Raw genomic sequence first — 11,299 nt, forward strand, 5'->3', positions numbered from 1 at the left:
ATTCCCTGCTCTGCACTCATCACACTTTTAACCAAATTTTTAAGCAGGATGTAAAAACCTCCCTGCTTAGATTCCTTTGATAGAGTACAGCTGCAGAAAGTATTGGGCGCTTTAATCCCAAAGCTTTATTTTTTTTGACATAAATGGCGGGAAGTCACTTTTCCTATCTTTCGTTCCTTCGTCTTAGCTCCTGTGTCRTTTCCTGAGTTCCTCCTGCAACATCGAACAGATATCAAGCATGATGGTGAAAATTACACCGTAGAGGAAAACTGTAGGATCAAAGCTTGGTCTTCCAGCTGCAGGGGCGAGAAGGAAACGAGGGCGTTGCCCATCCGGCGCCGTGAATTTGCTGCTGCTAGGGCACGTGTCCTGAGCATGGCTTCACCCGCTGGGCTGGTTCTGCCTAGTGAGAGGTCGCGTTCCCGGGTGTCATCGGGAGGGAACTCATCAGTTCTGTGCAACGCCCTAAGGCAGCTCGCAGGAGAGCGGAGGGCCACCACACCCGCTCAAGGTGCGGCTTCACAGTCCCACTAATGACACTGATCAAGAGCCTGTAATTAGCCCGGAACAGGATTTTGCTAATGTTGTTATGAATTAATAACGGTGCATGCCGATACCGGGTTCTTTTCTGCCTTGAGCAGGCCTTTTCCCATCTTCTTGCTGCTGGAGGAGCCCAGGCTGCGGTTGCAGCCATGCAGGACGGCTCCAAGGCAGCAACGTGGGTGGAGAAGGCCGGTGGGGTGGGAAGCTGGCCAAGGCGAGATTGTGTGCAGGCTTGTGCCAAGCATCAGCAGGAGCCATAGCAGGGAGAATTGCGGGACAGAAAGAAGCACTGATACTGCCGGGATTTCTCATAATGTTCAGCATTTTTGGCATTTGCACTATTTTTGTCCCTTCTGATCCCAAATTACACACACAATCCAAGCAGCGTCTTTGGTCTTCACAGCTGGATCCAAGCGGTAGGGCAGGAATGCCTTCGTATGAACCCAGCACTGAAAGAGACAGCAACGGTGAATAGAGGGGAGCTCGTCCCGAGTCCTTCTGCCGCCACTCTCCGGGGGCTACGAGTGTCCTCCGCCGGGAAGCCGGGGTCTTCGCTCCACTAGCGYGTCCCTTCTAGGAATTCACTGGAAAACCAGAAGGTGCGTGAAGTTCATTCCTCCCGAGTGGTGCAGACCTGGGCTCGCTTCTCTTCTGATGCATTTAAGGGGGCTGCACAGATCGATGGACATTTGTAAGCATTACRCTGATTTTCTTCCAAACGCTGGGTATTAATCTGCTCTGAAAACACGATAGGCTATTATTTTGTTAATTGAACTATGCAYGTAGCTTCAATCTGAATGTAAAAGATTGGCCATGATTGTCCACATTAAATAGTCTTTTTCTGTTGCACGCTCTTTTCAACGAGGAAAACAATATCTTTAAAACAGAATGACATCTTTTGGTGCATTCTCGATGGGTCTTTCCTGCTCTTTCTTCTTATAATACCTTGCATGGTCGTAGAAATATATGATGATAATAGTAGAAATGTTCAAGAAAATGATAAGCAGCATGATCCAATACGAATATCCATAATTGTTTCTTGATTTAGTGTATGTCGTTGGAATAGCGTAACATACCTCAGCCAGCTCTATAGAGAGGCCGTTGCTTTCTATGTTCACTGCAAAAAGTATCAGGACAAGAAGTGTGAGGATTCCTAGAAAACACGAATACAAATGTTAAAGGTGGAATTGTATTATTTATGTAGCTACCTGTAAGTAGAAATATTCTGTCTAAATCGGTTGGAATGCCTGGACTAGAACAGAGACGAATCTGCCATTTGCTGTTAACAAAATACAAGTGTATTTAAARAATGTATTTTGTCCCATCTACCTGGCACGTGTTGGGACACAGGTAGCTACTTCTATGTCCTGCCAAAATCAGTGGATTTTCATTGACTTTTCTTAGCTAAGGCTCTTTAATGTAACTTTTTTGTTGCTGAACTTGGTGCTGATGTGTWTGACGTACTCTCCCCTTGGGTGACTTGCAGGATGCGTATCTGATGTGACTCCAAACTCGCGGGGCATGCAGCTGCCTAAAACCCTGAGCAATCTGGTCTGAACTGAGTGTTGACCCCGCTCTGAGCAGGAGGCTGCACTACAGACCCAAGGTCCAACCTGAGCCTCAATGACTCTGATCCGTCAAAATGAGAAGTCCTTTCAGTGGAGAGAAAAGGCCACGTTTAGGACTTGATCTGTCCTACTTGGGACTGCTGCTCTGGGATGAAACGAGTTGTGCCTTAGACGTGCCTTGCAGAGATAATCTGGTTGAGTTGGTCTTCCACAGATGTCGGAGGCAGAGCAYGCAAACCCTGTTCTAAAGATCGTCTCTTTAGGGACCGAACGGGAAATGCTTGGAAAACGCAYGCTAGCTGGTGCCCGTAGCTGAATGCACAGGCCCTGGTGTCCGCTCCACGCTGCCGAGCGGGTTTCCACCAAAACCAAGYGGCGGCCAGAGGCTGCGCGACTCACCGGTGCAGGAACTCCAGGTGTAGACGCCGGTGGGCCCCAGGAAGGTCTGGTAGGGATTGCTCACGGCATTCGTGCCCGTGAATCCCGAGCTCAGGAGGGAGCTCAGCAAAGCGAGAACCAGCAGCACCACGATGGCCACGTTCATGGCTCTTGTTTGAGCCGTTTTCAGCTTGTCGCCAACTGGAACAGAGGAGCTCGGCATTAACCATCAACCCGCACAGGTCCAGAGCGCTGTCTGCTGGGGTTTCCACACCTATAGGTGCAGATCGCCACATACAYGCGGCACGTGCAGCCAAAGCCACCAGGCCTGCCATCGATTTTAYTGTTTTTGCCTAAATCCCTCTAGTTATTTGCTCTGGTTTTGGTACTAAGAGACACAAATGTGAATGCATGTGTTTGAATATTCAGATTGCAATTGCAGCACAGCTGCATTGAAATATATTATTCTCCCTCAGTTTAAAAAAAGGTYGAGGGGGCAACTACACTGTGCCCATGGCTGCCTTAACCTGTGTTAAATATGGGGACAGTGCGCTTGTGCTCTGCTCAAACAAGCCCACTGCCAAAAAAGCTCCTTCCTGTGCTCCATTRCTGCAGAGTTGTTGGTGCATAAATTGCAGAAATCATAGCAGTAAAAACACCAGCAAAAATAATAAACACCCATAAAAAAGAAAATAAGGACTCATAACCAAAAGAACAGCTATTGGAAATAAAGSAGGAGATCCAAAACTCAGGGCAGTAATTCTGCCAGCCTCCCGCTGCTGTAAGCAACAGCACAAGACCTTTCCAAAGGTTTAAGCAAAATGCTGTTTTGGACACACAGTTTCTTTTATTTCTTTTCTTTTTCTTTTTCTTTTTCTTTTTCTTTTTCTTTTTCTTTTTCTTTTTCTTTTTCTTTTTCTTTTTCTTTTTCTTTTTCTTTTTCTTTTTCTTTTTCTTTTTCTTTTTTAAGTAAGGTGGTCAGTACAAACAAAAGGAATATAGAATAACTGATGGACTTGCATGCAGTCTGTACAAATCTGCAGCCAGCTCATCCTCTGCAGTCAGTGTAAAACAAGTCAAATAGGATGAGATGAAAGCAGAGGTTTCTGCCTTTCTCAGGCCACCCCTTACTCTCCTGTRTCATCACCTTTTTGATTCTAATCGTCTTTAACCCTTGTGCAACCAGATTTAATTTCCCTAACTTTTGCTGACTTGAGCGTGAAMAACTCCAAGCCACCAGCCTTGAGGTCCCATCTTCTAAGTGGTGCTAAGYTGGCAGCTTTCACAAGCTCTAGGATCACCTATGGGCCTTATTTAATTGTAACTGTGTCTTAGGACTTAAGTTTTTTAGAAGCTATTTAATAACTTCTGAATTTTTCCAGGTCATTCAGCTCATCTCCAGGGCCTCCAAAGTAGCCGTATTGATTTATTACCCTATTAAGGTCACTAATGGCAGTCTATTAAAAGAGGCTAGCTTGATCAGGCAGTTCATGCTCTGTAAACTTGTAGCAACCCTATTCCTTTGCTTGCCTTTTATGTTTATGCTTGGAAATTTCTTTCAGAGATGTGATATTCAATACAGTAAGTTATTGTCTCTGTAAAGCTTTTGTTAATCTATATTCATACTGCTGTCAAGAAAAGCAAATTTCGGCTATGGCTAGTAAGTATTCTAGACCCCAAGAGCTACCCTCAGTCTTACTCTTTAGTACTTATTTCACACTTCCAATTCCCCCCTTTTTTTGMACACACCCAAATAGGAAAATTCCCCCGGGGAAAGGCGTCCGGGATGCGCAGTGGACACCCACGCCGGGGGTGTGCTTGCTAGTGACTGGTTGCACCGCATTTTCCAGAGATGGTTGCAGCTCTTCTTACTATTGCCTGAAACCTTAGAGTGGAGAAAGCACAACGCTGAACTTCACCGCAGTGAACTTCATTTACTTATGGATGCAGGTAAATGAAAGATATTCCACTACGTTTGGAGGATTTGACTAAATTTAAAAATAGCATGCATACAATTCTGTGAAGTATTTTTTTTTYCCCTGTTTCAAGAATGTGTAGAGTCAGGCTTGATACAAGACTTCACAATCGCATCTAGAATAGAGCCTAGGAACTAGTGTAAAATCAGTTCGTTTGATCTTGGATATATGCCTGATGAATTTAGCTGAGGCAGGTGGGCAAATCCACCTTTAGACTCTCTTTAGAGCATGCCTTTCTCCCAGCAGCTGTTGAAAGCAGCTAGCAACTCCTAAAGCTCTCCAGTTTTGTTCATCTCTCGATGGTTTATATGTCAGGATTGAAGGGATATTTAGTAAATGAAAAGCACAAAGACCTAAATTTACGGGGAAAGCGGTGCGGGGGGGGAGGCCGTGCACGTAGCCTATGCAAATAGCGGCACTCTTTTACCCAGGCAAGCATTTTGTGAGTGCTTTTCACTAATTGCAATTAAAATCCTCGTGACGGCAGCACCCGGGTGCCGTATTCGGGGCCGGGGCTTGGCTGCGCCAGCGGCGCTGCCCGGGATTTGGGCTCGCCGGCGCTCCCGGGGGGCCCCGCTACACCCAGCGCCAGCCTGCGCCCTTCGGGGCTCCGGCCAGCYGGCGTCACGCGGAAACAGTTTCCAGGGAGGTGTTTTCTCTTGTAAGAATTACTTAGCTTGTCCCAGCATGGCCTGAATAACTGCTCCCAGAATTTCCAAGTTATTTGGCCAAATGTGCTCTAAAAGGAGAAGATAACAGGGTATTTGTTCTAATATCTATGTCTAGCACATACGCAAACACCTTGCCCACCTAAGGCWGAATGTTTTTGCGTTTTGTTCTTTCCTCTTCCGAAGTCTTGGAAAACCTGCGGAAATAAGGCTCATCCGACAGTGGGTGTCTACGACCAAACAATTAATGAAGTTCAAACCCCAGAAGTTGAATCAGGTTTGAAATCCTTTAATAAGATGGTTAGAGCGTTTTTCTGCTCCTTGCCGGAAGCTTTCGAAAATCAAACCTATTTTGCACAGCGCTCCCATGTTATATGATTTCCTTGTTCAAAGGTGCAAGCTAAGATCACAGCTGCAAGAAGCTGCCGCTGGCAAGAGTCTTGCGGGGTTTAGGTGCTTTTTCTCTCTCTTTTTTTTTTAATCCTGGTTTAATTGCCTGGTTGGCTGGCAGCTATCCTAGCCTTCACCGAGGGTCTCCCGGGCACAAGGGCGTAAGGGAGTGGGGGCRGCACGGCTCACCTTGGAAGGAGGTCTCCGAAATCTGCAGGCCGCCCGTCACCGTCTGCTCGCAGGTGCCTTGGAAGAGCCCGTAGGTGAGGGTGACCGTGACGGAGGACGCGTCCCCAGAGAAGTCGATGTCACTCGTGATCCAGGAGCGGGTGGCCAGAACGACGCACACCAGCACGAAGGAGGCAGCGCTGGTGAGAAACGCCGCCGCGAACATGAGCGTCTTCTCCCTGGATGGCATTTTGTCGGGGAGCGATTTTTTTTTCTCCAGCGGTTCGGGGAATTTTCTCCTCTTTCGCCCTGCCTCGCGTGAGCCCGCTTGCTTCCCGGCGCGGGCAGAAAGCTCTCCCCGRAGCTGCAGCGGCGATCAAAACGGAAAGTAACTGCCCTTTGGCCGGGCGAAAAGCTCTTCCTTCAGCTCCAGCACGACAGCGCGGCCGCGGCCGGCAGGCAGCTCCGCGCAGCGCAGCTCCGCGCCGCGCAGCCCCGCGCAGCGCAGCGCCGCCTCCCTCCCTGCCCGCCCGCCGGCCGCCTCCTCCCACGTTCCCCCGCCGCAGCCTTCTGGCCCGTTCTTGCTGCTTTTTTTTTGTTTGTTTGTTTGTTTGTTTTTTCCACTCTCCTGAAACCAATCTGGAAAGTTGGGGGGGAATCTTTTTTTTTTTTTTTTTTTTTTTTTTTTTTCAGTCCGTGTTGGAGAGCCTACTAACGTGTTACGGTGGAGCTTCGTAAAATGTTCCCTCGCCGTTTAAATTTCTACGCTTGCTAAAAGGCTACGCCTGCACTCGTAGACCTCCCTTAAATTCTTCCTGCCTTTCGCGGAAAGGCTGGGCTGGTTTAGGCTTTGTGTGTGTGTGTGTGTGTACGGGGGTTTCCTTCTATTATCAACAGGCTATATTCTGAGGAAGGGCTCTAATTCTTTATTAAATTCTGTATATTTTCAAGTAAGAACTATTTCCTATTCTTTAGTCCCTTTTTTTTTTTCTTTTCTGTATATTTTCAAGTAAGAACTATTTCCTATTCTTTAGTCCCTTTTTTTTTCCTTTTGAAAGTATGTTTGAGAATGTCTTATTTCTTATTAATTTCTAGAAGCATCAGTTGTTTTAAAAGTACAGTGAACTTTAATTTCTTTTTAACGGGGGGCTTCAGATACTCAGTTTTTCTTCAGCTCCGACCAGAAACGCACATTATTTGTTGATGTGCTTACGTACCCTATAGGGAGAAAGAAATACCTTGAGTAAAGATTCATTTCAAAGAAGAGGCRGATATGTAAAGGTAGCAATACAAAAACCTGTCCCGGACTCTTGAGGCAGAAAACTATGATATATGCCTTTCTTCTGGACAGATTGACTTACACAAAGACAAAAGACAGTAACAACATGATTTCAAACCTAAAACTCTGTGCTTAATACGGAGACTTAATACTTAAACTTGATACTGAAGACTAAAAAACTAGTTATTCAGTTTGCTGTTTTTTCCTTTGTGAGATCTGACTCCTGAATTAATACTGTTGCTAAGCTAAAGCAAAAGAGATTCCCTGGGGGTTTATTTGTATTAATTTGGTGCAATTATGCTGTGTTATATTGAAGCTATGCTTCTATAGCACCTAGATTAAAAAAAAAATAATCTCGGGAAGGGAAGCTGTTTTAAGAGCATTGCTAGAGACCTGTTCAGCTATCTTCYGGAAGCCCTTCCTGAAGTTTGGCTGGTTTGCCTTGTAAATACAGCAAGACTATAAAGGTTTGCAACCTGGACATGGCAAAGAATTTCTTGGGAAGAGAAAAGGGCTCTTTTGCAATGCAGCRCTATTATGCTCTAGTTGTTTCAGGGTGACAGTTTTGCTGATTTCTTGTGTGAAAACTTTAAAGCGGTACTTACATTTGAAGTGAATGCGTTTTATTTCTGAGATTGATAACTGGACTTTTACATGATATGGTTTTGCAATTTTTTTTAATGTTATATGTTACTTTAAGGATACTTCTGATGTTACTGCTTTTAGGAATTTATGTTTTATTCATAAATAATTTATATGCTTCATATGCATTCATACTAAACTTTATATACTTCATAATCTACCATACAGCATTTAGCACATGTACACAGCGGAAGTCAGTCAATACATGATTTTAAGCACCAAAGGGAAGTTCTTCAACCACTGTAAATGCATTTAATTGTCCTTCCAGCACCCGAGTTAAATTTTAACCGTAGGGTTGTGGGTAAGCTTTATGAGACCAATCCCCCGCCGCATCACGCTTATGCCGTCATGCGTCCAGCCTCGGCGTAGCTGCCCGCAAAGAGCAGAGTCCAGGCGTTTACAGCCCAAGGATACTTTTTAATAAACCAGGTGGCTCTGAGAAAAACTCTCCTGAAGTCAGGGGAGTTGCCCTGTAAACCAGAGCATAATTTGACTTCCCCCCCCACCCCGCCCCGTTACTTTGATGTTAACCTCTTCTCTGCTGACTGTTCGACTGCTTGTGTCTTTTCTTCTCGTGACCTTATTCAGCAGACAAATGGAAAAATCAGAGCAATTCATTAGGAATCAGACGGAGAGCAGAAAGATTCGCGACCTGTTGCTACATACAATTATATCACCTCTTATTTGATATTTTGCRGCAGATCCGAACTGCTGACAGCAAACCAGGTTGTACCTGAATATGAGAGAGCTGGTCGCAAAAGGAGCCGAGATGGCTCCACGTGCGGCAGACCCACGTGCRGCGCTGGAGGATCACGCCTTGATTGCTAACATTGTTGCTGCGCTCCTAAAAGGGGTGAAACGCAGCTGAAACAGGTCACTACAGGAGCACTATGCTAGGAGCGAGACTGATGTTTTKCTGGTAGCTTTGCAGACAGWGCTCTGAGCAGTGATGGAAAYGGTAACTTGTTTATGCCTTTTGGCCTGGCATCGTGAATTTTATTGTAGCTGGAGATAAAAACTTGAAGCTCAACTGAACTGAAGAATTACTGCAACAACRGTTTGGGGCTGTTGGTTTATTTTATTTTATCCTTTAGAAAGCTCAAAGAGATGCGATCAGAACACTTGTCATGTATCTACACCCACAGCTGTCCATGCTTCATGCAGCTGTGTACTGGATTCRTACTACACCTTCCGACTTCATTCTGCTCCTGCTCTGAGCTTTTTTATAGTGCTGTTGAGGAAAAAAACAAATATACAGACAAAAACATTGCAAGTGTTATTTGGATTTCTTCCCAGAAAAAGGCAATCTTCTCAGCTGAGAACTCCATCACCAAGTAACGATTGATTTCTCAACGCTGGCGTGGAAACGTAGTGGTAAATGCTGACGTGACATCCGGAGTATCGCATCACCACCAAACCCTCCAAAGGAACATCCGTCCGCATGAGCCATTACCCATAGCAGTGACTCTTGGTTTCCACTTGGGATAAAAAAGGAGGAAGACCCCCAAACCCCCACACTGGTGTCACCGCAAATACAATGAGCAATATCATGTCTTAAAACGCTGGCCTGCTGCAAGAGCACCGCTCCTTCTTACCAGCAGCTCTGGCTAATGCTGTCGGCATTTGTTTTGGTGCCTCCAGACACCATCTRTGCTATTCGAGGAGAAGGCCGTAGCAGGGACCACGATCCGACACTGTCCTGGCTGAGCCCTGACACTCCTATATGTTGTGTGTAACCTTACAAATGAGCACTATAATGACCTTTAAGCTATRATTTTAAAAATAATAATTTATTTAGATTATTTCTGTTTGAAGTCTGACATATATGACTGCCGATACTTTTGGATTATTTGCAGAATTATTCAGCTAAGGGTCAGATGCACTGTGTTACTGCCAAGTGTATGATGGCCACTTATCAATAAATGTGAAAGTCTTGTAAAATATTTTGAGACCTTTTCCTCAGTGAAGGCAGCCCATAGGRTTATACATCCTACAGAAACTCATCAGATTGTATTGCACATATTTGTAGTCAGGAAGACTGCAGACGGTCCTCCTCAAAACCCCTTTTCCGAACGCTCTGATCTCATGTTAGTGTCTTTTGTTCTTACCGGCACTGTACAGCAAGCAGGAAACATCATTTCATCTTATTTGGAGCTGTTAAATTCCCTATCATGCTGGAATACTTCAAATAAATTYTCAGTGTTCAAATATTGTGTATTTCTGATCAAAGGTTTCTTTAGCTTCAAGCAAAGAAGATACGCCTTAGAACTAAGGGTGGCAAAGGGACTATAATCGTTCGTGGGAAAATTTCCACCGTTTCTGTCGTAACGGTATTATTTCCACAGTGAGAAGCAAGAAATGCAGGTGTTGGTTCCTGCCAGCAGCCTGTCAGAGGTCTTGCAGTTCCTCAAGCAAATTGGGAGAAGTAAAACAGTTGCCAAAGCGCTGACACTGCTGAGAATGTGCTTGATTTGTGATGGGAAGAGAGGAGAAGACAGCTGTCCAGTGGACTGTGAGACGGACAAAGAAAGGCCCCTGCTGGAGCTCRGCCGGGCTAAACGCGCTGCATCTACCGGTTATTATCTCATTTTGCTACAGCGTTTTGTTCTTCTAATTTCTTAAATTTATTTTTACGATGAAGCAAGTAAGCTCTGTCAAGGTAGCTAAATTTCTTCAAAACTCGCAGCAGCTAGCTAATGGCTGCGGACTAGAAGCCAGTTGTACTTCAACAGTTAATCACGTCTGGATCCTCTAATTACTCACTATGCAGCTTTCCCTCTCCCCCCCCCCCCAAGCCACCCTCTCCCCCTTTTTAATGGCATAAATTCTCATCTGATCTTGCCTGGTGAGGACTGAAAAATGGGTTTAAAGAGGGTTCATTCCTCAGCTCACCAGACTTTTTGGACTACTATCCTAGATTTCTGGATAAAGCACTGTATCACGGAACAGCACAGCATGCCCTTTTCCTTTAGCCAGCAAGCGAAGGTAAAGTCAGTCCTGGGCTTAGTCGCTCCAGTTTGCCTCCGGTTCACAGCGCATCCTGTAGCACACCAGTGGCATAAAGCTGGGGTTGGAAATAGGGACTTGACTGTAAGAAAGTGGAGTTATTTACAGTGATGTGGCTCAGCAAGGCTACATTTTGGCTGTGCTGTATTATTTATTAGCTACCCTGAGAACTCYCTTATAGTGCTGCAGAGCGGGAAAGACTATATGAAACTATACCAGGGAGCTAGTTTTAGTGGCCCTCCCGCTCCTTTAATCCTTGGTACGTTATGGGCAAGTTAGGCAGTTTACAGTCCCGCCAGGTTCTTTTTCTAACTTTATTTCACAACTGGATCATTTCTCTAGCTATTCCTGTTATTTCCTGCGCAATTCTCTTTCCCCCCAATAATGTGTTAACAATTATAATACTGTACGACCTCAGTTTCACGTTTTTTAATCGCGATTAACGAATTTTTGAACCACAACGTAACAGCGCCTGCGGCCCGTGCACCAACGCGCAGGCTGGGGTTGTCACGCGTGTTGGATGAAGCTACCATTTATTTTATCGGCTCGGCTGCAGCCATTTAAGTTAAGGCACTCGCAGAAGCGCTGCCCGCGGAGCGCCGCCGTGCGCGCCCCGAGCCGAGCAGCCCGCACCCGCCCGGCCCTCCCGCCGCTCCGACGGACGTTTCCCACGGCGCGGGC

At 45.7% G+C, this 11,299-nt stretch overlaps 1 protein-coding gene across 2 annotated transcripts; it reads right to left on the reverse strand.

Moving 5' to 3' along the window:
- Positions 1-516: 516 nt before the first annotated feature.
- Positions 517-6,050, reverse strand: CLRN3 (clarin 3). 2 transcript variants are annotated; one of them, XM_085299085.1, is made up of 3 exons: positions 5,713-6,050; positions 2,511-2,690; positions 517-1,660 (listed from the first exon to the last, which is right to left on the reverse strand). In XM_085299085.1, exons 1-3 carry the CDS (start codon positions 5,939-5,941, stop codon positions 1,422-1,424), a joined length of 648 nt encoding a protein of 215 aa, XP_085155211.1. In that variant the 5' UTR covers positions 5,942-6,050; the 3' UTR covers positions 517-1,421. The 2 variants fall into 2 exon arrangements, with proteins under 2 accessions (XP_085155211.1, XP_085155210.1); XM_085299084.1 differs by having other exon boundaries at positions 517-1,696.
- Between the last annotated feature and the right edge of the window lie 5,249 nt (positions 6,051-11,299).

Source organism: Rhea americana, unplaced genomic scaffold (genome assembly GCF_003343005.1).
Source record: "Rhea americana isolate MKP2758 unplaced genomic scaffold, rheAme1 scaffold_145, whole genome shotgun sequence".
NCBI lineage: Eukaryota > Metazoa > Chordata > Aves > Rheiformes > Rheidae > Rhea > Rhea americana.

Coding starts and splice junctions, on each gene's coding strand:
- CLRN3 (XM_085299084.1), bottom strand. CDS start 5,941: ATGCCATCCAGGGAGAAGACGCTCATGTTCGCGGCGGCGTTTCTCACC. Junction 1,697..2,510: donor CACCTGGAGTTCCTGCACCG/GTGAGTCGCGCA, acceptor CGTGTTTTCTAG/GAATCCTCACACTTCTTGTC.